The sequence below is a fragment of the Drosophila ananassae genome, chromosome 2L (assembly GCF_017639315.1).
Source record: "Drosophila ananassae strain 14024-0371.13 chromosome 2L, ASM1763931v2, whole genome shotgun sequence".
In the NCBI taxonomy this organism is placed as follows: Eukaryota; Metazoa; Arthropoda; class Insecta; order Diptera; family Drosophilidae; genus Drosophila; species Drosophila ananassae.
Window position 1 is genome coordinate 25116356 of NC_057927.1, and position 27320 is coordinate 25143675.

The 27320-nt window shown below is 42.2% G+C and overlaps 2 protein-coding genes across 9 annotated transcripts; one reads left to right on the forward strand and one right to left on the reverse strand.

Annotated features, from left to right (window-relative positions):
- Positions 1-389: 389 nt before the first annotated feature.
- Positions 390-26444, reverse strand: LOC6505995 (protein phosphatase 1B). Of its 8 annotated transcripts, none has more exons than XR_004311568.2 (7): positions 26194-26444; positions 23892-24773; positions 23719-23836; positions 20710-20815; positions 20585-20639; positions 13005-13102; positions 390-1338 (listed from the first exon to the last, which is right to left on the reverse strand). XR_004311568.2 is itself a non-coding variant. In XM_044714318.1 (6 exons), exons 2-6 carry the CDS (start codon positions 24702-24704, stop codon positions 19900-19902), a joined length of 1107 nt encoding a protein of 368 aa, XP_044570253.1. In that variant the 5' UTR covers positions 24705-24773; positions 26186-26444; the 3' UTR covers positions 18837-19899. The 8 variants fall into 8 exon arrangements, 3 of the variants coding, with proteins under 3 accessions (XP_044570253.1, XP_014760873.1, XP_044570252.1); XR_004311567.2 differs by having other exon boundaries at positions 26186-26444; XR_004311566.2 differs by having other exon boundaries at positions 23892-24768; positions 25867-26444.
- Positions 16983-19693, forward strand: LOC6505531 (dynein assembly factor with WDR repeat domains 1). The gene is made up of 5 exons (XM_001964714.4): positions 16983-17212; positions 17273-17348; positions 17399-17803; positions 17872-18189; positions 18246-19693. Exons 1-5 carry the CDS (start codon positions 17173-17175, stop codon positions 18751-18753), a joined length of 1347 nt encoding a protein of 448 aa, XP_001964750.3. The 5' UTR covers positions 16983-17172; the 3' UTR covers positions 18754-19693.
- Positions 26445-27320: the final 876 nt, after the last annotated feature.

Consider the following 27320-nt stretch of genomic DNA (forward strand, 5'->3'; position numbering starts at 1 on the left):
GAAGACTGAAAAAGTACAAGAAAATATTAACATTAGGCTGATATAATTTTATCTAAAATAAATAAATCTTAATCAAAGTTACAGTAAAAAATATCACATTTACACTATTTTGACTTTGACATTTCAATAACCAAATAAAGTTGTTTTTTCAGTTTTTCTATTTTTGATTTCTTACTAATTGATAACGTAAACATTTTCAATTATGTTTCCACTTTTGTAAATATTATTGTTTTGCCCTTTTCTTCACACTACTATTGCAAGGCCATTCGATTTTTAAAGCTTTCACGAATCAAAGGTCTTCGTCGATTTAACGAAAATGACAGATAATGACGATGGAGCTTGTCGCACAACATATTACCATTATCTCGCACTCGTATTCAGTGAGTGGGCTGGGATTCATCCATCCAAGCGCATTACGCGCATTCGTTACGCTTTTCCCCGACTCCCACCCACACCCACACAAATAGCCGACTCCCGCCTCCTGCTCCTTTGGCGACCTTGTTCCTGTGCTTCTCATTCAATCAGAGGAGACTCAACAGATTGCCTGTCGTTTGCCTGCCATTGAAGCTGAAGCAATTCCAATTCAATTTTAGCAGCGATGACGATGCGCCGACGACAACGCTTGCTCCAACAGGGATTTTCGCATTTTTTTTGTAAAAAACTGAAATGAGGACACTGGAGATGGGATGGTGGGCGGTGGGTGGTGGACTATGGGCGGGGCCAAGCGAGCAGGCACATTGTAAGCAATCAGGGCCGGAGGTAGAGCCAAATCTTCAGCTGTCAGCGGGGCTGTAGATAAAAACTACCTCCCATACAGGACATACACTTCCACTTCCCCGGCTCCGGACTCTCACTTGAACCAACACAACATACAGCTCATGGCCGGAACGGACGGCCAGCCACGGTTAATATGCTCCTCTGGTGCAAATATCAGACATATACATCATACAGTTGTTGAAAAATAATAGTATCATCTTTAAATTAAACATTAAGGTTTATTTAAAGGAAATTCAATAATTTTATAATTGCAATAAATAGTTTTTACCATTCAACTAACAAATATAAATTTTAAAAATAATTTTTCAAAACAAGGAATTTAACTTATTTTTTGTGCTGGATCTGTATCTATGTATCTGCACTCGGTGTGAAGGACATCGTAAGTGAAATTGAACGCTTGGTCTTACGGAAGAAATAAGAGGCGGCGAGGCATATAAATTATATCCCATCGATTGTGGCATTGTGGATAATAAAATCTGTTGACTTTCTCCTTTAAAGGATTAAAACTTTAATCCTTTATAAACTGTAGTTATAGCAATAAACGGTATAAACAACCCATTCCTGAAATAAAGAAAAAGACAACATTTTAAAACTAATTCAAAATAAATTCATAAAAATATTGAGATACACTTTGTTAATAATACTTTTCTTTAATTAAAGATCTTCGGCTCTTAAAATCGCTTTCTGAAAACGAAAATAAAATTTTCAACAGACGTCACAAAGTGAAAAAACCTTTCAGACTCTCACTTAGCAAACTGCACTTTGAAAGTCGCATCAAAATCAGCAAGTGCACTCAATCCGATCCTTTTGGGCAGATGCTCTGGATACTAAGGTGGATTGGATGAGTTTGTCGACTCAGTTGAAGACTTCGAAACTGGTTTCCATCGCTCATGTGACGCTGGCTGGCCAATCAATAAAATTTCACGGCGCAGTAATCAAAGCATGTGACATTAGCGTAAAGTTGAATGAATCCATGGCCCGGGAGCTGGTTAGGCTTTTGTGTGGCAACTGAGATGATAGGGTCTCGCTCGATATAGTATACAGAGACTACCCCCTCAGCTATACATACATATATTCCCAGGCAGAATCAACAGTTTGTCGCCTGCTAATTTTAAACGAGAAACGAAGGAATGGGAGTGGGTGCCCCGCCAGCGAAGTTCACCTGCAAGTTTGTTGGCGTTTATTTTTGTGCAGCGCGGGTATTGATGCGTTAGGGTAACCAGCTGGCGGGCAGGAAGGGGGTCGTGGTGGCTGAATCGATTCGATTTTAAGTTATACCAGGTTGGGTTTTTGGCAACGACCAAGTTGGAGTGCAAATCGAGCGGAAGACTCCAGTGCGTTGGCCAACAAAAATAAGTTACCGCTCCAAGCCCGCTCCCATTCACTTCCTGTCTGCCAACATTTATTCTTGGCTCCTGCTCGAATAAATAGGAATCCTTGAAGTTCAGACAAAGGTCGCACTCCTTAGTAGGTATTCAACGATTTGTGTCACTGCCAAGCGGCGGAATGGCCAAAAAGGAAACGCCCTGGCGCGTGCTGGAAGGCCCGAAGAGTAAGGAAACCGACAAAAAAAATGCCGCATGACTCAGGCAAGAGCCACTGCACTTGGCGCCAAAGTGCAAGCCAAATTAAATGGAAAGGCAAATGGTAGCAGCTGAAGTGAGGAATTGTTTTGGCAAACTGGATTCCTGCAAAGTTTCCGGCGAACTCGAATCACCTAAATCAACAATTCCCAGAAGTAAAAAAATAACCAGTCAAGAGCACACATTTTAAGTTAAAACTATATATTAGCAAGAAATTCAATTTACAGAGAAATCTAACTTGGTTATTGCATTAACAGTCGTATTTATGGTTTACAATGTCACCAAGAGTACTTCTCTTTTAAGATTATACAATTTATGCAAAGTATACACTTAAAACCCTAAACATATGAATCACATGTTCTATGGAATTTGGAGCTTACTCCGGTTCCTTTGAACTCTCACAATGGCACATACTTTTCTGCTGACTGTCGCTTAAATTAGAACACCATTCGGAGATCCTGTCCTCTTTTCAGTAATGAAATCCGCTTTAGGAATTCATGTGGGGATAAAGCCGGAAAAAAGCGAATATCCTCGAATAGAAAGTTGAAATTGCTTTGCCCCAACGGGAACGCGGGGTAATAGGGGGCTAAACGAGGGTAACTCGTGGTGTCCTTTGGCTATTTGTAATATGCAAAATGCGACAAAATAGTTCGGGGTGGCCAGTGCCACGCCCAGCCACTTGGCTGCGTAAATAAACATTTAACTTTCTATCAGAATTTGCATGAAAAGCAGCGAGGGATGGGTTGGATGGTAGCGGAGTAAAGCTCGACAGGATTACCGCGACCGCAGCCAATTTAAGCGGACTCCAGAGGGCGATGAGAACTCAGCCAAATCTGATTGTGGACTAAACATGCTAATGGCATTATAATTATCCCAGGGGATGAAGGCGCACAGCCGCTGTGCCACCTGCCCCAGTGAATGCAAATTGCCAACTTTTTCCACTTTAAGCTGCTAAATTGCATTGTGGTTGCAGAGGCAGAGGCAGCTCCTGCTCCAGCGACTACTGTCCGAGTCCAAAGGGTACTCCGACATTAGCGTATAATCAGCATTAATGGGGGGCTGACAATGCTCTTCGGAAGAAGCGCACCCATCATCCGCCGGATGCCACTGGCTAAGGGGATTCTAAGGGCCATTGTGTTTGGAGCTTCTGCGTTTCCGTATTTTTTGCTCCCGGCTTTCTCCCAGCGCGGGATTATATCCGCATCAGCTCAATGAAAAATTATATGCGTGCAGGGCATTGTTATGGGTCGCGAGCAATATGGATAACGCCCTATTGTCCTTTCCTTGGGTGTCATTGAAATTAGTTTGCATCATTCCAACCAACTCTGGCATTTAATTGTCCTTCGGATGAGCCCTTCTGAGAGAAATTCTCAACCGTTTTGTCATGATAAAAAATTTCAAAAAAAAAACGTTTATAAGAAGAGATCAACATTCTAAAAAACGTATTGTTTGAAATATAAGCTTAATTTCTGCCTGTGTGCTTTTACTGACTTCCCATTCCTGTTGCAAAGGTATATCTCATGATTACCTTTTAGGACCAGGCCAAATCTCTTGGCCGTAAGCGCAGAAAAATATGTTCATACGCCCCATTGTCCATATTACGTATACGCCACCAGGCACTCGAAGGCGGCATCCACATCAGGAGCTACCACCCGCTGATTAAGAACGAAAATTTATGGCTCCTCTCATGGCTGGCTCATAGAAAGGAGTTTTCCTCCTACCCGGCCTGTCTGTCTCTGGTTTACTCGATCCTATTTTGTTGTTTGCGTGTCAACCTTTTCGGTCATATAAATTAAAAGCAGCTCAGCGTCGGCCTCAAACAACTAAGCCACTTGGCTAAAATGTCTGTGGCTTCAACAGTGTAACTAAAGTCGCTCCAGAGCCAACCTCAGCCTCAGTTTCAGTTTCAGTTGCAGGCCTGAGTCTCAGTCTCAGCATCATTGTCAGACGCAGATAAAAACTTGAAATCTGCTGCGGGTGCAACTTTGCTCTATAAATGCGGTCGAGAAACCGAAACCACTTTCAACTGCTCCAAAAACCGAAACACTTTTACTCGGCCACCCTTTGGGCCAGAAAAAGACAACAATGTTGGGCGACATTGCAGGGGGGTGCGGAAAGCAAACAAGCCAAGTCAACGGATGGAAGGGGAAGGACTCGGAGCGACAGAAACAGAAAACAAAAAACAACTTGGTCGCCCCATTTCTACTTGCCACTTACGTCCTGCCCCAAAGTCAAGAGAAGTAAAGGCAGCGTGCCAGGCATAGTTTAGGCTACAAAATTTATGGTGTTAATTCCAAGTATGTGAGTGAGCTTGGATGTGTCGCTTCTGGGCAGAGTGTGTGTACAGTATGTTTGAGTGTCTCAATTCAGGACCCTAGGCCACCACCCACATTCTACGCCATCCCTGAGCAGCAATAAGCTCCTAGGAAATCCGAAATGTCTTCTCACGTGGTGGCGAAAATAGACGAAATCCAATAAGACAAAATATGAAATGCCCTTTACGAAAATAGTACTTTATTATACTCTACTCTATGATGGAGGGTATTAGATATTTGAGATTGGTTTTGATAGAATAAAAATAAAGCAGAGAAACTACTGAAGACCAGGTGACACAACACGTCAGCTTATTAGCCAGAAAAGTGAGTGATCGACAACTGCATTTACAGACTCAAGGCTGACTAGAATATATGCTTACAATAACCACAATAGACACAAATATTAAAGCTTTTATAAGTACAGAAGTGATGACACAACTTAATCCATCATGCCTCAAGGCCGCCCACCCAAGTGATCCACAAATGCATCAAACCCCTGAAACCCAAGAGTATCCTACTGTTTGTCTGCGTAGTCAAGTCTATACATACAGCTTCTTCTTCGCTTCTTGTCCTTTTTTTTTGGCTTTAAGGACAGAAGTTCAGGTTCAGCAGACAGAGGGATACGTTGGGTTGTCGTCGCAGTCATTGGTGATTTATTGTTTCAAAAGTTTTTCTCCATCAGCCGGGCAGTTCTGGGCCGTTCTCCGGGTCGTTGAAATGTGCCCGTGTTCGGTGGAATAAAACTTTATTGAAATCCTAGCCACATCCGCCTCATCGGGAGCGCATCAATCAAGGACGCAGTAACATATGTCGACAGATTGGTTAAATGCCACGCCCACTGCGGCAATGCAGTCATAAAAAGGCCCAAATGGAGAATAGACTTTGAGCGGCATAAATTAGAAAAGCCTAATGATGGTGCAGAGAGAGAAATTTATATGATACTACAACTACTTCAAGCTATGGAGCAACGATGGACTTTAGTAAATAAAAAGTCTGTTTAGATTTTTGTGCCAATCTCATCTTACTTTACTTTGGATTAGCTTCAACTAACGTGACTTTATTAATTCCCTGTGTGGAAGCCAGATTGATTCAAACTTCAGTAAAAAAATAAAAAAGAAAGTGCGGAAACAGAGTGGGAAAGAAATCTGCTCTTAAAGTTAAACGCCTGAAGCAGGCCATGGAGGTCACTGGGGGTCGGGCGGAGGCAAGCGCAGCTGCAAACAATGGCATTTTAAAAGCTCAGGGCAGGACGAGCCGGAGCTCTTTGCTCGACCTCAAAGCCACAGACAGACAGGCAGGGGCAGGGCCAGGGAGCAGAAAAAAATTCTAAGGGCTATGAGCGGCGAACGGAGTGCTGGGTGGTGGGTAAAACACTCGGTAAAACGCGGACGACAAACCTTTAAAGACAAACAAGGCACTACGACGGTGACACGACCGCACACATGGCGTATGCGTAATAACATTTTGCGTTACATTTGCTTTTTATTGCATACCGCAAGGCGGTATGCCTGTTTGCCGTCTCTGCCCAGGTCCTTTGTGTCCTCTGGCCGCCTTAATTTCCGTGCCATGAGGCACGGTGAATGTAAATGTCATACGACTAATGCGAAAACTTTAAACTGCCCCAACAAATGGGGTCCTTCCGGGCCCTCACAAAAAACTTCGTCCAAACCAAATTCGTCGCGTCATCCGGGCATTATCGCACATAATAATTGCCATTACCTTTTAAGTAATAAAAAGGTCCTCCAGACTTGAAGACCTTCTGTGACTGATTTAAGACCAGCCTGAAGCATTTTGCCTTTTTCTTAAGGTTTGTACTTCATTTGAAACTTTGTTTTATTCTTATTATAAAAAAGAAACAATAATATCTTCTGTGACTTAAAGTCTAAAAAGTAACTTCAAAACTAGTTCTTTAGTTTGTAAACTGGTCAGAGGGCTCTCGCCTCCATTGGCCAATCAAGCAGGGCCAAAATACTGGATGAGAAGCTCACGAAAAGCGAAACAAACTGACGAATGTCAAGCACAGCCATCGACAGAGCAATTGGGATGGCAAAATGGCTGAGGGACGGGCAAAAAAGCAGCAAATTGTGTCATTTTCCGTCTATCTGTATCTGTAAGTTTGCTGCTCAAACTTCCATTGAATGAAATTGCGAACGGAGGCTGCCAGAGGGGCAGAAGTGTGGGTCGTGGATGGTAGTGGAATCCCACTGAAACGGAAGCCGCGATTAAATACAAATAAGGCATTAAGTGCAAAGGCGCTGAGGCGCATAATACAAATTGCGTCGATTGGGGAGAGGCGACCGATGATTGGGAGGGCGGGTGGCTCAGTGGGATGGTAGATTGGCTGCCTGGAAGTTTGTCTGGGTGCTTCTGATTGCATGTTGCTGCCAGTTACTTTACAGGAAATTGTCTATGGAAAGTAGGCGGAAAGAAAAAGTAGTTTTTCACCCTGTCTCTTACACTTTTTAACATTTTATAAAAATATTGCAAATTGCATTGCGATGACTTGAGTAATGGCTAAAACAAACATCACATTGCCGGAGGCTGTCGAATTCTTTGTAAGGACATCTCCTAGTCAGCATCTCGTTGACAATTTTCCTTTCATTGCTGCTAGGGCTTCTCCGTTCGCCTGTCAATTTATGCCCGGCAATTGCTTAGCCCATAAGTAGCAACGCTCCCCCTTATTTCCATCCGCTGCTATGCAAACTGTCCTGCAGTCGAGGACCGAATAGGAGTGGATAAGACAGACAAAGACCATAACATTGCGGCTGGACGCGCTTCGTGTGGCACTGAAAATGAAATCGAGGGACTGGCAATTGAAAGTGGTCTGCTTAGCTCAGAAAGGAAGAGCCATCCGGGGCTTTAAAAATTTATGAATGTGCTGGATGCGTACGATGATCCTGACCGTCTCCGGCTGGCCAAGGACGAGTCAATGGATGCAAGTATGCCAATTTATATTTAGCTTCTCATTTGGCCCTTCACCCACAGACAAGAACTTTTTACTATGATGTTGTATTTCTTCTTTCTTCTCGGCCAGCTGCACAATTTTGCGGTTCATTTAATATTTTTTCGTGTTGTTTACCTGGCCGATGGGCCAATTCTGTGTAGGTCGAGTGGCCAGTCGACTCTCGCCCGCGGCCAATGGCATTTGCCTGGGCACTGGTATTAGTATTAGAATTAGTATTAGCCCTGCCATTAGCCTCATCCGCCGCGGGCTCTTTGAAGCTAACGAGCTGCCATGGCAATTAGGGCGTGGAGCAGACGTCTCTTTATTCCACCTTCGGAGCAGTGCTCTCCAGTTTTTCCATTTATATTTTATTTGCAAAAATTGTAAGCTGCCAAAAAAAAAACAAGTTTCGCCAAGTCATCACAATATGAATAAGTCAACGTTCGGTTTGCACGGGATTCGATTGCTGAGCGAAGTTTGGGAATTTTGCAGAGAAAGAAATGGTAGATCTTTTCATCTATATAAGGGCTTTAAAAGGTTAGCCAGAAGGTATACACTAATTGGTTTATATCTTCTAGAGTCCTTACATTTAAATTCAATTTAATACCTATCTTATGTTAAAAGATATCTTTTCTTTCAGTGCACCTGCGGACTGGCATGTGTAGTGGTAGGTGTCAAGTACCTGAGCGCGGCTCAACTCGAATCAACTCGGCGCCCTGTCAATAATGTGTATGCATTCAGTTTGTGTGTGAAACCAACAGGGCGTGCAGTTCCAATTAAATCCAAGCATTCAATTACTGAAAAGGCGACAAATGCACACACCTATGGAATTTTTTCCATTTTTTTACATTTTAGGACGGGGGCATGGCATCCACTTTCACACAAAGTTTTTCTATCAAGAAGAAAATCGAACAAAAAGTCATGGGCCAGGGACCATTGGACTAGACTCCCCAATGGCAATAAAGACTTTAAATTTGTGAAACTAAAGTAATAAAGTAAAAGGTAAACAAGGGACAGCTGCACAGTTGTTAAAAAACAAAAGATTTCGACGTGTCACTGGGAAATCTGTTTGTTGTATGGTTCGTTTTGAATTGATTAAAATTGACAGCCGCGAGTTCAGAATTGAAATAGAAATAGAATAACACCGAGTTGAAACGCAATGGAAAACAGCAACAATGCCCGTCGTGCTTAGGGACAAATGGCCAACTGGGGAGGAAGACCCCTGCACTTTCGACCCGCCCTCGGTCGTCGGATCGAACAGGCAGTGAAGGGCAAGCCATATGTGGATGTTTTTCATTTGGAACAGGCGCTAAAATTTCCGCCTGCAGGAACAGGATGTGTGCCATGTGCCTGTCAGGAGCGGAAAAACAATTTTACATACTGAATAAAAGAGAAACAAAATAATTCTTAAATCTGGGCGAATATAGTTTCGCTTAATCGATTTCCTGTTAAAAGTTCCATAAGCTTTTAAAGCAAAGGAGGGGGAAAAAATCTTTTAAATATTTTATCGCCTAACATTAGTTAAACAGGCAGACCACAAATTCGGGAATATTCGACCATCGTCCTGCTGCTGAGTCGGAGTTATCCTTAAACACAAAGTTGCGCCCGAACATAAAACACGCATAAACAAATGCATGTGGACATAAAACTGGAGCACACACTCGCCATCACGCACATGCAGGGAATCGCTTATCGGCAGAGAAACATAAAATGTGGGCACTGATTACATTTGCATATTACGTATACGACCCGATTGCCTGGCCGAGATACATATCGATGCAAGGGTTAGGACCTGCACCCGAGGACATGGACGTGTGTTTGCTGAAAGAATTTAATTTCCAACTTTGACTTTGGCCAGGCGGTGCCCGACGAAACTTCCGTGTTGGGAAAACTTTTGCTTGCCCCGTGCGCCCGGGCTCGAGTCTACTGATCTAATAAAGGCACCGCGTCCAGGCGCCATGTGTGTGACACTTGTGGCACAGCCAGGCACTCCAGTTGCCGGGATTATGCAGCTGCAGAAGAAACTTTAAAATATGTAATTCAACACGTTGGACCGGTGCCGAAGGATGAGCCAGCTCAAATGGGCAACAGGCAACAGGCGACGGGCGACGCAACAACAGGCAACATGCAACGTGCAACCAGCGATGCGCCAACAGGCAGGACATGCACATAAATGGGGCACGTAGGATTCAGGCACTGTGAAAAAGTCTTCATTTTAATCATCATATTAATATTTTAAATGAAAAGTTATACATTTTAAAAGTTAGCTATTGATGTCTCTTTATAGTTATAAAAAATTCATTATTTTCCAGCTTAGTAAGTTTAATCTTAATCCTACATATTTATTCTCCAATATGATATGATTAAGAAACAATAGTTTCTTTCCATGCACGCATAAATTGAAGTTCCTGTTCAAGGCTCCCCGTTCGCCGTGTCGATGGATGAATATGCCCCACCTGGGATCCACGAATTTCAATTAACGTGCCAACAAGAAGGAGATTCGTGGTGGCGTCGCCAGGTGGCCGTCACCCAATTTCCCCACCTCGTTTCTTGTTTGATGATGCGCAATAAATTGTAAAGAAACATATAAAAAAAGCTCCAAATTAAACAAGCAGACGTCTTAAATACCCTTCTGAAAGGTGCAACATATCCTTAGTCTACCCATCGAATATTCCAGTAATCCCCATGGAGAATATATCTGCCATTCACAAAAAACGCTTTTCACACCCAGGAGGGTTATTTTTTTAATCTGAAAACCGATTGAAATGAGTGAGGCAGAAGGTGTACTGATATGTTGCCTGAAACATTGGCGGAAATTTATATTTTTGTGGCGCTTTTAAGTGGGGCAGGGGAGGAAATGTGTTTCCGCTAAAAGCGATTCAATCTAAATTGCAGCGCGAATGAAAATCATTTATAAGCGTTAAATAAAAACCAGAGCCGAAGACAAATCGCACCACCGATATGAGTGGATTCTGTGTGGGATTGAAAATATGGGATTGTTGAAATAAGAGCTTGTAAGTTGAATTAATAGCCGATTAAGATTTATGTTAACTTTTTTGCGGGGCTTATTACTTATGGAAGAAAACAGATCCATTAGCTGTTATGGTATTTCAGATGCCATTTTGATTAGTCAACAACCTCCTCACCCAAATTTAGATTACTTTTAGAGCCACTGGATAAGAAAACTGAAATTTAGGCAATGTTGGGTGAACGAACTGAAGTGCTTGGGGCATGGTTGACTCTGCGTGCCAAGGTGTTGCATGTGCCGCAGAATATAAAAGGGCAAACGTAAACCTATGGGTACTAAGCAAATAGACTTTCACCCACACTCTTAGAAGAGGACATTCAGAAGCAAACACACACCATGGAATATTGAGGCAGCAAAGCTTATTTTACAAACGCCAAAGGCTGACTTGAAAGTGAGCTTAATAGGCGACGTGAGAGGAACTTTGTGCCGAAGGAACGAGCAGTTGAATGACTTACCCACCCAAGAGCCCCGTATCCTTGCCAATCTTTCTGCTTTGGATGGGTGTGAGCGCGCGCCGTATCGCTGGATTAGGGCGATTATCTTTCTCAAATATCATTTTGCACGAATACCAACAATGTCTAAATTTCCCGCGATTATATGTAAGGTGGCCTGCCATTATGGGAGCTGATTCTACCAGAAATAGGGGCGTGGTTGCTTTGCAAACCGCATACAAATGTTGCAGGTGTGCGGTTGCGTGTGCTTTTGTGGTTACCAAAGAGCCAACACAGAACCCGGGGACCTCCCAACACAAGGTACACCGAAAAAATCAAACCAGTCAAATAGAAAAACTTCACAGAGCTTAACTCCATCTGCCAAACTAAACTCTTTTAAAAATCAATTACATTAGAGTGAGCTTTTAATTTAATTAATAATTTTCAGCCTTCATAATTAATCAGAGCTAGCTAATTCCCACATCAATTATGGGACTTGACGCTTTTCTTGCCGTGCTTGGCCAGGTTCACATTGCCTGGCTATTTACTTTTATGGCTTGTTTGCCAGCTCGTGAAAACTTTTGGCCCGCACGCCCAAGTGACCCATTAAACGAATTGAAAATGAACAACAGCTCGTCGAGAACTCGTCCAGAACTCTGGCAACTTCTCAACCTTGCTCCAACCATGGATGGCTTCTCTCATTCGGCTTTTGTACAACGGCGCGTATGTGTAATAAATTTTGATTGAGTTGCACTGCATTGCAGCTTAGAGATGGTTCTGCGGAAAGTCACATCAGATCGAGATTGCTGGCGAAAGTTGTGGTCATTGCGGTTCAGCAGATTTCATTGAATTGGCAGCCCTGCAGAATCACAAAAATCCCCATATGCCACGGCAATGGGCTAACTTTGCTAACCAAACCAGAAAACTTTCAGAAAATAAGCACGAGTATGGCTAAAACGAAGAAGAACAACAACAGGAGCAACAAGAAAAAATAACAAAACAAAACTAAATAAAATCTCATGCCAAACAAGAGGCAAACGGAATAACAAAAACGTTTGGCATTTGCCACTCGTGGCCCTTGTGGCGGCAACGTGGCGTATACGCAATATGCAATTAACTCGGTCATTTCCTTTCGGTTATGATTCACTTTCGTCGCTGGCACAGGTGCAAAGTGAAAATATGTTGCCAATTAATGTTAATTAAATTCATATTTGTGCCCCACCGAGTCGGCACTTTAAGGGCTGCCAGTGCTTCATTTGCTTGAGTGTTTTAACTGAATAAATTATTGCCACAAAATGGCTTGGAATACATATTGTAATGATTTCATATTTTATGCCATTTAGCAGCCAGACTAAAAATAAGTGTCAGTTGATGATAATGAAATTCTCTAGTTAGTACAGAAAACTTAAATCTTTTAATGGATTTAGAATGTGCTTAAAATATGAACTATTCTTTGTAAGCTTTTAAATTATATTACGAATTATAGCATGAGTACACCATTTAGAATAAAAACCTCCTAAGCTGCATATAAGTTTGAGTGTTTAGACGGAAAATGCACTCTGTATGAATTGAAACGACTTATATAAGAAGCTTCAGAAGTCATTTGCAAACATTGAATCCCAGCGCACTGGCATTGGTGCATTTAGCCAGTCGACTGACAAGAGAAACAGCAACAAAAACCGTCAGAAAGCATAGCCATTTCGGGCAACGTCGCTAGTTTGCATAAATTTTACGCACATTTCCCATAGCATACTATTCGGGGCAAATGAAATTTGCATGGAGGGGTGAATATTTTGTGCATGTGTGTGCATTTCCAGGGGCATTAATGGATTCCATTTCATAATTTACAACCATAACATTTGGAATACATAATACTTGATAGCTAAACAAGCGTATAATTAAAGGTTTTACAAACCAGAAGCTTACCTACGGGCCAAATGGATGTGTTGAAAATTGATTCTCTGTCCGATGATGAAATTGCAGCTCAATTACTTCCATGGAATAAAATATGCAATTGGAGGTTTCTGAAAATAAAATTTCAATGAGTACAAAGGTTAAATCTTAATCATTTTACATTAAATAAAAGTTATCTGAATTATTTATTCTGGCCTTGACACCCACACACTTGTTGAATAAGACAGGCCCCCAGGATAAGAAAAGACTTATTGGTTGTCGGAAAATTTACATAATTAATTGGCGTTCTTTGTCATTCAATGTCAAGTGCAAGCAATCGATACAAGCCGATTGCGAAAGCTGAACGAAAAATCAGTGCAGATAAATGGGCAATATAATGCGCACAAATTAACATGCCATTCATCTTTCGGGGCCACTCCTGGCCAGTCGGATCCGGACTTGGAAGTGGCCGGAAATCTCGACGACCAGGGCATGTGGGCACAATCGCATCCCAAAACATACACACGTGGATGCCACCGACCCGTATGTGTAATATATAATATCAAGCACCGGCAATGCATAATTCATTTTAAGCACCACTTACCGTTATGACGAACGGCCATGCTGGCGATTTAAGAGCGAGTTTAATGCCTTTAATACGTCATTGGGCCGGCGTTAGGACCGGAAGCGGAGCTTCTGCCGGTTCTGACCCTGATTTATGGTGCGTATACTTGCTGCGGCCGCTAAACCGCACAAAATGTCTGCTAAACTTCTTCCTACCATTTAATAAAGCCCACAATAAAACTTCAAAACAACGGTGGCGGGAAACCGAGGGAAACGAGGCGGGCAACCTGCACAGGGCTATTATTAAATTTTATAACATTTCGATGCGTCTGCATTTCAATTGGGCATAAACGGTTTAAGGTTTCCGGCCTGCACACGGTGGGCTATAAAGTTCAGCTGGTTGTTGCCTGGTAGCATGGAGTCCTGGCTGTCGGGCATAGTCGAATTTTGATATATTCATACTTAAGGGATGGCTAAACAAGCTCTCTGGGTTTGTGGGCCTTACCAAGCTCGATTTAATTTATCAAAGTCATAAACTTTACAACGGTTAAGCCGCAGAATGCGTCATAAATGCCGGAGATTCGCAGAAGCTCAGGTTGTAGCTTGTTTATTGACTTTTAAAGTTAGTTTAAGTTTTTAGTTTTTTTTACACATTTTTACCTTAAAGGTCCGCTTGCGTAGTGAGCAGAAATAGATTGAAATATTTAGAAATATATAGCGTTTACCAGAGTGCTTATTAAACAAATACGAATGTACTTCAAATTCCACACACATCGAGGGACTCACTAAATTGGAGGCACCACCCATTTGGCTACCAAACATTGACCCCGGATCTGGTCCGCAATCTGTGAAAATGTTTTTAGTGCCTCACGGTGCGGCAATTCGATTACCAACCGTTTGATGTCCTGCCAGCCTGTCCCTCTCCAATTAGAGAGCCACTAACGACTCCTTTTAGCTGAAAACCGGCCACACACGACTACCAACAAAAAATAACAACAACTAGTTGGCAAACAACCGCGGGCAGGACAAGCGGAAAGGAAAACAAAAATCGAATTTTATGTCGCTTAGTCGAACACCAACTGAAAATCTGCTTATATATTGCTCAACGTCGAGTTCTTCCAGCGGCTCATCCTTCTCCATTCCCGATCCCATTTCCATGCCACTGGAGAAGCTGGTCTATCGGCTTAGAAACTGAGGTTGACGGGCCAAGTTTTGTGCCATTTAAGCATAATTTGCCAGAAATGGGTAACGAGTAGAAGAACCCAGCTCTCAGTTGTCGAACAAAACACACATAAAATGCGGCAATAATAATTTTTATCTCCAACGTTTCTGGTGAAAGGTAACGCTTGTCGTGCCATTTTGAGTTGGGATGGGATATGTGTGTCTATAATTTATGCAACGCCGCATTTTCATGGCTCATCCGCACACACACCCCCTCACACACAGACACATACATAGCACTCACATCCGCCTGGCGGAAATCAACAAAAATTTATTGAGCATAAATTCAAATCCGTCAGATACTCTTCGCCTGCCCCCGACTGTGGCGCATTGCTCCGCTTTGTTTCGCCTTTGCTTTGTTTATGAAAGCGTTTTATGGGATTTTAAATTGATTTTATTTCCATTCGTACTCGTATTTATTCGTCTCTGATTTCCTTAAAGCATCCTGCTCCTGCTGCTGCTTCTACTGCTACTGCTACTGCCATCCCAATTACATGGGGCGTACAAATGAAGAGATGTATCTCCTGAAATGGTAGGACAGCTGTTGCTTTTGTTCTGGATCCATCTGGCAGGGGGATGAGTGTCAAAACGGACCTCCAGGTGCTTCCTGCCCACTTGAAATGAGCCGATGTCTCCGTCTCCACTTCCAGATTGGTATTGTTGTTCCGTTTTCTTCGATGCTCGCCATTCAATGAGCATTCAATGAAATGTTTTATTATTGACAGAGACACAGCCTGGTCATCTTATCTTACTTTTCCCACCGAACATGTTCTTTCAACACACAGAAGAAAAACTACAACCAGAAAGGAACCAAACTTATTTTCACTCATTAAATTGAGGCATATTTTTACCCTGATTTCAGACAGTTCATAGGCCCAAGGTTGTCTTGATTGATAAATGCCTTATTGATTACCAATTTTGGTTGTATTTTTTTCTCTGTGCTCAGACCTCCTCCCGGCCCTGTCCCATTTAATTCTCGCCTTTGTTCATCGCTCGGCTGTCGCTTTCAGTTCTGCTGCTGCTGTGCAACAAAATTGTGTGCGATAATATCTAATCATTACTTATCATTATTGGCCCTGGTCAGACGCCGTGTTCCTCCGCCCCACTATCTTCTGTTTGCCTTTTTTGCCAGGAGGGAGAGCTCCCAGGCTAATGGTTGTGCTTCTTGGACCCCAAAGGAATTTTCTCTTCCAGCCGTCTGACAATTCTGTTCGGTTTCCTTCCCCCAACCCATCGCAGCGATTACTGAACAAATTAAATTAGTGAAATGCCGAAACGAGGCGAAGGAGTCAGGAGCGGCAATCTAATTGCACAGGTGAGAGAGTGTGTGCGTGTCTGTCTGCGGGGGACATATGTTAAATCTGCTAAAAATGCGGCCAGGTGTCGGCAGCCAATTGGCCTCTGGGGTCCCCGAGCTTCCTGTCCCATCTTAAACAAGCTAATTAGGTTTAATGGCCAACGACCATTTAGGTAGCCGCTTACGGTGCCTGTCAAATGCCAAATGGGGTTTCCCAAAGGACAATCGTAGGTCAAGGGTTACTGGAAGTGAGCACTAGTCTGTAGGCTAATTATTTTGAACTTTTGAGTATCCAAATAGCTCACGAAAGGATTTTTTTTCTATCTTATGCTTGGAAAAATAGTTTTAAGAGAAAATAAAAAAACAAAAATTGGTTGGTTACAACAAAGTTGGTTATAAAAACATTTCAAACATGTGCCAACTTTGCTTTTGATTCCTTTTCTTTTTTTATATCCTTTCTATTCTATATGTTAAAGGATTTCTTTAATGTATAGAACATATTAACTCGACTGAGAACCTAAAGGTTATATATTATAGTAAGTAATAGTAAGTTATGCATTTTCCTCAATGTACTTGTTTTTGGAAAGAATCATTTTGGAATGCGGAGACTACTAATTAGTTTTATTGATAAAAACTTTAAAAAACATTAAAGTAAGTAAGTAAGTTTTAAAGTAAAGTTAAAATCATGATTTTCTATCTCAAAATAATCCAAATACTTTATATTTACATGAATAATACAATTTGACAAATTCTACAAGTTTACAAAGCATAGGCCACTACCAATTGGAAAAAATCATGGCTAGAAAAAGCTTGTTTATGAAAAAAGCTCTATGGGAAAGAGATAGCTACGGTAAAACACTAGGATTCAAATGCAAGCCAATAGCAACACCAACAACTAATAACAAATGTGTTACCCTATATCCTTGAACTGCTCATCCTCGAGACCTCGGCATAGACCTATCACAAGGAGCCCAAGGCGAATCGACCAAACGATTACTTTGGCATGGCAGCGCCACTCGAATCAACAAAGTCTGAATTAAAGCAGGCCAACCAACTGGCAGGACTGCGGCATGTCCTGTGAAGGAATTCCAGAGTCGTCAGAGACACAACAACCTCAGAATGAGTGCCAACAAAATACTCCTGCGTTACTATCCGCCGGGTGGGAAAGGTTACTAATCGAAGCGTTCATTAAATATTAATTGTCCTTGGGTTATCCTAGGTCTGGCCATAAATTACAGAACCCTGAAAGGCAACGAGCGCCTGCGGCACTTTGATCTGCTTGACCTAGATACCAAGTAAGTACTTAAGGACTAAAAATGATTTTAGTTTAAAAATCGTTTTTCAGAACAGATATTGAGCCTCTGGCGGATAAGATTCTGATGCAAACTTTAGCCGAGGCGGAGGAGGAGGACAAATCCCCCACGGCTGAGGAGAAATCGTTGGTAACTCGTCCTTTTAGCGGAAGTGTTAGCAACTCCCAGACCACATTCAGTGCCTTGAAGCAGGCTCTGGGAAAACTCCAGAGAAAGCTTCGGGAACCAGTTAAAAAGAAGTTTTATTTGCACAAATGCCACACTTCCCACATCCTGCCCCTGACGAATGTGTGCTTCGACCGGAGCGGAGATCGGTGCATCACCGGAAGCTATGATCGCACCTGCCACGTGATCAACACTCAAACAGCTGAGGTGGAGCACATCCTTACTGGGCACGACAATGTGGTGTTTTCGGTGGACTTCAATCATCCTAATTGGTAGGTTAAAATAATAAGTTTATTGAATCCACAGCCACCACTGCGTATGAGTAATATGCCCATTCCAGTGACAAAGTAGTGACTGGATCTTTTGATGGCACTGCCAAGGTTTGGTCCACCGGCAGTGGACAATGTCAGTGCACCTTTTACGGACACACTGCTGAGCTGGTGGCCGCTGAGTTTCATCCGGTGAACTCCGGCAGTATAGCCACTGCTTCCATGGACGGCACTGCCCGGATATACGATGTGGAGACTGCTCACGAGCTCCAACAATTGACGCATCATGGAGCCGAAGTAATCGCCGCCCGATATAATCGCGATGGGAACTTGCTCTTAACAGGATCTTTTGATCATACGGCAGCTATTTGGGATGTGAGGAGTAAAAAGTGGGTTTACTTATACCACCTTGGATGGATCCCCCTTGAAGTAATCTATTTTATAGCCTCTGTCATCAGCTGCGGGGTCACAGCGCTGAGTTATCCAATTGCATTTGGAACTTTAGTGGATTGTTGATAGCCACCGGTTCCCTGGACCACACTGCTCGGATTTGGGACACTAGAAAGCTGGATCGCGAGCTCCATTTGGCGGCCAAGCACAGTGACGAAGTGCTAGACATTAGCTTCGATGCCGCTGGAAGACTTTTGGCCACCTGCAGCAGTGACTGCACGGCGAGGGTGTGGCAACTGGAGGGATCCTCGGAGCAGCTGGAGATGCTATCGCTGATGGCTGGACACACGGATGAGGTGTCCAAGGTGTGCTTCAGTCCCGGTGGTTGTATGCTGCTCACAGCCTCGGCGGATAACACGGCCCGCCTGTGGCTCGCGGATTCAGGAATGTGCTCCCAGGTGCTTTCCGGGCACGAAGCCGAGGTCTTCAGTTGCGCCTACAGCTACTCCGGCGACGCGATTCTTACCGCTTCCAAGGACAACACGTGCCGGTTCTGGAGGTGATATGACTGGTACACAGTTCAGCTGAACGAAGATTAGTTGTCCTGTTTACCAAAAAGAAACTGAGTGAAAGCAGAGGTTTGGTGTTTTTTTTTTTTATCAACATTTACTACAAACTCGAGCGTAATTTTGCTTTTCTCTCTTAAGATTTTCATCATCAACTTGCTTCTTATAAATTAATAGTTCTTAGTTTTCATTCTTTCTTTAAGATCGGACATTATTGTGGGGTTGCGTTTTGTTTTGCTTACTTTAGGATTTAGGTATTACTTTCTCGTTTCCATACATAGATAGTTACAGATTTTGTTTGCTATTTTGGTTTTTTTTTCCTTTCTTTTCTGTATTTTTTTTCACTTTTTTTTGTTGTTTACTTTACATTATTAAGTTTCGCTTTCACTCCACGCGATACATTTTTCTCATATACATATACAAAATATGAACAAAAAGTGTTTTCGGTAACAAACATTTTACAACTTACATAAGTCCGCTTCGTTTCGGAATCAATAGTTAATACATAGTTTTGAAAAATAAAAAATTCTGATAAACAAAAATTAGAGCGGAATGACCCGCCTACATTTTTATTTTCTTTTCAATAGTTCGCTATTTATATTTCTTTCCAATATTTGTGGAAGTTTGTTTGAAGTTTGGACTGATGATTACTGATTGATGAGGTGTGACGGAACGATAGGGCACACAGAGGGTTAACATTCACATGGATAGACAGACAAGGTCCTTCAGAGTCGATCTGTTCAGATAAATCTGATGTAGTGGTATCTGGTGTGCTGCTGGCTTTGGCTTTGAGCCATCCGCTGTTTAGTCCCATTTCGGTTCTCTGAGGTCTGCTTAGGTACGCTCTGTTCTAGATCTCTTCTATATCTTAGAGTTGTGTGTGGTCGTGTGTGTTGGCTGTTCGTTTCTTGTGTTTTAGGACTGGCTTCGTATAAACTATAAATGTATCGTAATGCTTATTATTATCATTATTAGTAGGTTTTTTTTCTTTTGTGTTTATCAAAGTAGAAAACTGTTTGGTGTGAGTTTTGTTTTTGTATGTTTGTGTGTTTGCTTCGTTCAAGTTGTTGTGTGGCTCTGTGTTTTCTGTCCGTCTTGCGGCATTCTTTTAACTGGTTTTGTATATCGTGTTTAGACCGCAACCTAATGCGTTGGACTCTGGAAGAATAACAAACATCGCGATTAATAAGATGGGGGGCCGAAACATTGGGACGCACTACGAGACGCAGAGGATGCAGGCTTACATGAATGGGTGGAAGGATATGAGTCATGCAGGACATGCTTTTTAGTTCTTCAAAATGGTGAAAATAAACGAAACGAAACACAGCGAAACAAAATTCAGGGAAACGATGGATGAGGCAAGCAACAAAATGGGATTTCGCCTTACATTTGAAGTATGCGAAGCTTAGGGATGTGTTTGAGTTATCTTTGTTCTATCTTGGTTGATTGGTTGTTGTTGGTGGTTTGTTTGTTGGTTGGTTTAAAAATGAACAATTAGCATTACAAAATTCATATATCATCATATGCATACAGCTAGAAATAAAAGAAAGAGAATAAGTAACCATGATTAAATGTTAGGAGTTCCCCTACGTTAGGGGAACCCCCCGGGGAAAAACTGAACATGGAACATGGAGGGGGTAACAGTGATAAATGGGTATGATCTGATGGGATCTGATCTGAGGCCAAATCTAATAAGTAAGGCAATTCCAAAGGCTATAATGATCAAATCGGTGGTATGCAAGCGATAAAGAGAAGCGTTTATGTGTGTGTTAGCAGTGGCAAGAAGCGCAGCGATTCGAGATTATAGATTATAAAACAGATTTCGTACTTCACATGGTCGATCCGGAAACTCTTGCTTGAATGTGCGCTCGATAACGTGATATCTGCGAAAGGTAAATGTCACTGATTAGCAATCGCCGTTCGCTATTTTCGGCCCGTGATCGGACTACTCACTTGGACTGCAAACCGCCACCGGGGGGAAGACCTTCGATGTCGTCTCTGTTCTGGAGACACTTCAGCAGATCCACGTAGTCGGTTATCTTGCTAGACTCTATCTCATCTGCAACAAAACGAGAGAATATGACATTGGTTAGCAGAGCTTAGCTTAGGAGTAGTGCAGTCTTAGCCTAAGAGATTGTTATTTATTTACATAAAAGAAATACAAATGGAATTACGTATTTAAGCTACATGAAAGCAAATTCAATATTTATATATGGGAACTCTGGTTATTTGAAAGTATTAACTAAAATTGTGTGACCATTGCAAGCGTATTATCTTTGAACAGTAATAAAATAATTCGATTTTACAGGTCGATGAAAGAAAAAGGAGTGTGGTGTTGGGACATAATTTAAACATTTTTCAAGTGCCTTCGATAAGTAATATGTTTTCTCTCGACCTGTACAACCCATAAAGGAAACGGAAAACAAAGGACTGATTTAAAAAGAAAAAAGCTTCCTAAGCATGAATATCGGTTTAGTTTGAACTTTTTTTAGAGATTTGCAAAAATACTGTGATGTTTTTCGTTTAGGAAATCAATCAATTAATGACTTTGGCTGACGGGGGCATGCGATTTTTATAATCTGTCGGATTGGTGGTGGATATTATCGTAAAATGTAGTACACAGATAAGTTATTAGCGGGCGGGGCTGGTGGTACGCAAAACAAAATCAAACCAATCAATCGATAAGATAAACGATAACAAAATGACAAAGTTGCTTTCGAAATTTACAAAACTACTAATCTATAGACGTACCTTATGCTCACTCATCTTAAATTTGTATAGCTTTCTGTTTCTTGTTCTTGCACTGGCACTGACACGCCCATTTGGCTTATTCGCTCATTACTTTGGCAATAGTGTTTTATTTTTTAAATTGGGACTTGTAGTACGATGCGCGAACAACCATTACAACAACCATTAAACAACGACAGCGAATGGCTAAAATTTTCCTTTTAACAAATTACTTTAAATTAAGTTAGGCATTAGATGGAGAGAACTCGCTGACAGTTCTTAGAAACTTGGCAAAAATCATAAAACTGAGTAGAATAATTAAATGAATTTTGGATTTGAGGGGATAGGGATAAAATGATAATTTGAATGAGAAACTGAAAACTGAATCCAATAGATAGAATAGAATTAGCAGACAAACACGTTTGCTTCGGTTTTCAAATCGTTCTTTAAGTTATATTTTTTTTGATTTAGCAAGGGAGTATTGGGTTGCATCAGTGGTTATTCATTAATCACTATAGATCATGTATGCTAGGACGTGGTGCACGACATTGGCTTCTTTACACTTGGCTCGAATAATTCACAGATTGATCTCTAAGTGGGTACAAATTGTTTGGGGATATCAGGAGGATATTGCTTATGTTGCTTCGGGTGCCTCTTCAGTATAAACAAGCACAACAGTTGGTGAGCATAAGGTTTACAATTTCGTTTCATTTAACCTACGTATACATGGCATTCAAAACCCTTGGCTAGACTACTACACTAGGCTAAGTAATTTGTCTGGACATTCATCATATTTGTCATCTTTGGTTAGTTGCTTAGATCTAGGTAATTTGGTAATTTTCATAGCTACTGTAACCATTGGTGGGCACGGCATGCTCTAGTTGCTACTATTCACTAATTAGCTAGTCATAAATTATACGCGATCGAGTTAAAGTATTTGTCTCTATATATCAACAAGGTCACGTCTGAAACGTCGGCCCGGACGCCGGCCGAGATTCACTTTGGTGCTTCGAATACTGAAGTCGTTAGTATCTCAGAGATACTCCTCAAACGGAGATATCCATTATTTATTGCTTTATATACATAATCCAGGTAATACTTTGCAGTAATGAGCGGCTGCTTGTAGGTAAAATAGTTTATTTTTGGTATGTTAGCTTCTTAGCTCCTTCTTTAGACTATCTATCGATCTTCTCTGTTAATTTTAATCTGCTATGCCTACTAGTTACATCAATTCCAAGTGTTGTTTCGAGTGTTAATACCTGCTTACGTTAATATTGCATTTTCTTTGATTGATTTTGCATCGAGGCTCCTATCAAATATTGGTAGGTATGCGTAGACGTATATATATACACATACAAACTGGATACGACGGGTCATTTAACCATAACTACCTACTTAGCTCGGGCAGGCTCACCGATAATTGTTAATATTTAGGTGTATAAGTACTAAAACTAAATGGGCTGGATTTCGCATACATGGAACGCTTTGGCAGTGGCTGTATTACACACAGGCATTTATAAATAATACTATAACTCACGCACAATCACACGCACGCTTGCTGACACTTTGGTCAGCACCACACGCACAGCCAGCAGATATGACAAACTAACACGCTATACAGGTATTTGCTATGCATTAATGATAGGATATTGGTAGTACACCCACTCACGCCCACATTTACATACAGGGAAAGTCTCCTTGGTCGAACAGTCGCCACAAAAGGCAGCACAAAAGTGCAAACCTTTCAAGTGGCAACTCTCCTTCATAATCGTAATCTAATGAACACAACTGGATAGAATTCAACGACCAATTCTACCGTTTAGGAAATACATTTTTCAATTTTAGTCTCTTTTGATTTTTGGTTGCACAACGTGAAATTTACTTCCAAGAGAGCTCCTACTGTACAGGGCTGTGGGTGGGTGCAGGCTCCATTCTTGGCATTCGTAATGGCAATGATTTGGTTTTTGTTTCGGATTTGATTTGAAACTACTTTTGGAAGGAACTATGGTCTTTGAATCGAGTTATGAACAAGGGGCGCTATATGTACTACAGCTCTACGGGAAAGATTCGAGGTTTCTGGACATCGAGGCGATGGCCACTCTCAAAATTTGTTCGTGGCGTTCAAGGTACAAAGTATACGTATATCGCCTTGGTAAAGACACGGAGACGGAGACCACTACGCCATGGATCAACAGTTTACGATTAGTTATAAACAGAGTAGACGACTAAGACAACCTCTTGTGATCTTCTCGATTTGTTTCTCCAGCCTGTTCTCAGCCTCTATCGCCTCCACGGTGGGCTTCGGAGCTCCGGGGAAGGCGATAATGATGATGCTCATGTTATCCCGACTGCCCTGTAACCGAAAAATGGTTAAAAACTGTAGATTCAAGCGTAAGCCAAGAACTAACCTTGTGCAGGCACGTGTCCACCACCTGGTTGGCGATGTTAACCAGGTCGCTGGTCACCCGCATTCGCGAGTGAATGAAGCTGCACACGTCCTCGTTGGTCATCACGTCCCAGATGCCGTCACATGCAAGCACCAGAAACTCATCGGTGTCTTGTCGGCTCTGACAGAAGATCTCCGGCTCCGGCGAGACCAGCTGCTCGCACTGTCCCTTCTCCTTGACATTCTTGAAGTCGTAATCGCCGAGAGCCCTGGAAACCGCCAGTGTTCCGTTCACTCGCTTGATCATGACGCTGCCGCCGGCATTGTGGATGCGCTCCTTTTCTTCCGGCAGGATGGGCTTATGATCCTGCGTTGCGAACACCGGCACTCCCTGGCGGCAGAGCACCGCCCGGGAGTCACCACAGTTGGCGATGTACACCTGCGTGGAGCTGACAAATGCGCAAACGGCGGTGGTGCCGCCACACTTCTCCTCCTCCATGGTGAACTCCGGCAGATCCCGCATAACCTCGTCGATGCGAAGGAAACCCGTGCGTATGCCCTTCACGTGGTCGCCGCCAATGAACTCATCGGTGCTGACAATGCTGTCCAGCAGGTGCTTGGCACAATGCTCGGATACCTTGCAACCAGCGTGCCCATCGAACACGGCAAAGAAGCTCCAGTCCTCCAGGGCATTGCCCAGACCGGCACGGGCGTAGTAGGCGTCCTCCATCTCGCAGCGCCAGCCCTGCATGGAGCTGACGCCGAAGAGCAGCTTGTTGCCCTCGCCCTCGTCATTGTGCTTGGCGGTGTTCGGCTTATCCAGGAATCCGCCCATGTCCACTGAACATGCTGTGTTGTGTGCGGGCGGGTGGAATTCGTTCGGTGTGCCTGCGACCTGACTGTCCTGCGGCGATTAAGAAAACAAACATGAAAATTAAACATCTGGACAATCAATAAACAGCGGAGAACGGAGAGCGGGGCCGACCCTGATCTTGAACTCTCCGTGCCCGGTATACATAATGGGAATGGGTAGGTCGGCCCAAGCGAAACACTTTCCTTCAAACAATTCGATGAATCATAGACTTTTCGAACAATTATGAAATTACCAATAGAAGAGCTTAGGGGTCAGGGGTTTAAATGAAATTATTCTTCAAACTTTTCAATCAGAAATCGAAATCCATTCTTGCTACTTATAGTTTGAATGTGTTTTTTTTGGTATTATCTGTAATAAATAACAGTTCTTAGATAGACCAGCCAGTATGACAGTTATACGATCTACTGATCTAATCAGATCGGAACCAACCCATAGATTGTCTTCAACACCTTGTTGAAAGATAGTTATTTTGAAATTTAAAGAATCTATTCAGCTTGGAAACCGGCGAGAGCTTGGGCTTATCTATTTATGTGTTTGTACTTTCAGGGGCTTCCCTCGTCAAGGGAAACTATTGAGGGAAGCCAGCAGCAAGGACCTCTGCCCTGCTCCCCACCCCCTACACTTTGCACTGCTATTGCGGTTTCCTTTTTACTGTTTCTGTTTCGATTTCCCTTTTTGCACATCGATTTATCAAGGACGTGCGCGGAAGGACAGGTCCTTCCGTATCAGTTGCTAAATATAGCAGGACTACAGATGGCACGCCCACACGCGGCTGGTTGTGGGCGTGCGGCGAACCGTTATTCGGCGCTGCCCACGCCGTCGGAGCGCTCGAAAGCGAAATAGAGAAAGGAGAGAGATGGCGGAAAAGTAAAAAAAAAAAAAAGGAAAACCGAAAAGCATTTTCGGCGCGCGGCAGCATCCATTTCCAGCAAAAACAATAATTTTCCAACGGCTACTTTTCTTCGGAATCGCGCAAACAGCGGGGGGGCAGGCAGGCGGGCGGGCGCAATAGGCATATATGACCCCCAACAAATTTGTTAATGAAAACACACGCACGGGGACGTCGATTTATGAACTTTGTTGGCGGCTGGCGGTGGGAAACCTTCGCTCTCGTTATTTTCACCTCGCAAATTTTAAGTTGATGGTCTCCGCTTCGCTTTTGCCTCCGACTCTTCTTCTTCTTCTGCGTGCTCTGCAGCTCGGCCGCCGCGTGTGTGTGGGTAGGTGTGTGTATAAGTGTATGTGTGTTGGTCGAGTAGGTAAAATTTTTAGGAACGAAAAATCGAGTTATTGTGCGTTGGGGGCATCACCGTTTAACACTGTTTCGACTTGCGGACAAACTTCACAGCAATTAACAATTAACAAGAGACCGCTCGCTGCACTCACGAGTCGAAAATTCAATTTTTCCTAATATTTTGATTAACAAAGTGACGCACACTCACTCACTCACTCAGCACGTCTCGCCGCTCTGCTTATTCAATCTATGTGCGACCGTAGCTGCTACCACATCCACTTCCAGGTGAACAACAAAACCTCTTGTATTATTATTTTTTACTTTGCTCCTGCCAATAAATCGATGGTGGCAATTTAAAATCAAAAATATTTCTTAACTGGCTCGTTTTATTGGTATTTTCTATTAACTTGTTGTTACACATTCGCGTCGCGGCGGCTCCAAGCAAGAATGATTTTGTTCGAAGGAGTAGGAGGTCACACTGGTAGCACACGGTCACACTAATTGCATCTTTCTCCTTTTTTATTTCAGTGTTGTCAAATCTCTTCTTTTTAATAAATGGCAACGCTAAGAAAGGCTTTCTAAGGGACTTGGTCACTCTTGGCGCTAAAAGCTTTTTTTAGCGCGAAAAATTTGAATTATATATAATACATTGAACATTAAATTCCCAAGATTAAGAAACGATTTTAGATCAGTTTTTCAGAATTATTAGGCAGGAAAGAAAGGTTACAAATAACTAGCTCCAGGAGCTTCCCAAAAAATTCCCTATTATGCGAAGATTAAAAGATATGGATTCATAGAAATTTATAGTAATTTCTGACTAAACTGTTCATCGTATCTTGACGCTATAAACTAATAAATTATTTGACAACAAATATTTTTTATTTTTAGTTTTTTAACAGTAAATTACGGGGGTTTTCCGATCCCCGGCATTTCATGTCTAATTTATGAGAAGCAATATAATCAGTGTCTTAATAAGAATGAAATCGAATTTCCGTAGCCTTTTGCATTGTTTATCAATAGAATTGTTGCTATAAATAATATAAAATAATTATTTTTATTGAGATAACAAGAAGCTAACAATTGAAAATGATTCAGAAAATGAACCTGCTTTAAAATGAAGCTAAACATTTTAAACACCAATTTATAGAAATTTTTAAAAGGCGGTTTGTTTCAAATAATAAACCAATGAAACAATGTTTTATATTTTGTTTGGGATGCTTGTAAGAAAGAAATGAAGATTCTATTTAAAGTTATATATAAATTTGATCTATTTGATCCCGCGATATTAACCCTTGAGATCAAATACTCAACTATTTGATGATATTTTTTTTAATGTCGGGGAG

Bases quoted from the DNA above. Each gene is read 5' to 3' on its own strand.
- LOC6505531 (XM_001964714.4), top strand. From the start codon at position 17,173: ATGAGTGCCAACAAAATACTCCTGCGTTACTATCCGCCGG. The intron at 17,349-17,398 runs GTAAGTACTTAA...ATCGTTTTTCAG, and splicing joins CTGCTTGACCTAGATACCAA to AACAGATATTGAGCCTCTGG. The intron at 18,190-18,245 runs GTGGGTTTACTT...TCTATTTTATAG, and splicing joins TGGGATGTGAGGAGTAAAAA to CCTCTGTCATCAGCTGCGGG.
- LOC6505995 (XM_044714317.1), bottom strand. From the start codon at position 24,704: ATGGGCGGATTCCTGGATAAGCCGAACACCGCCAAGCACAATGACGAG. The intron at 23,837-23,891 runs GTTAGTTCTTGG...TTTCGGTTACAG, and splicing joins TGGACACGTGCCTGCACAAG to GGCAGTCGGGATAACATGAG. The intron at 20,290-20,584 runs GTACGAAATCTG...TTTTATTTCTAG, and splicing joins TTCCGGATCGACCATGTGAA to CTGTATGCATATGATGATAT.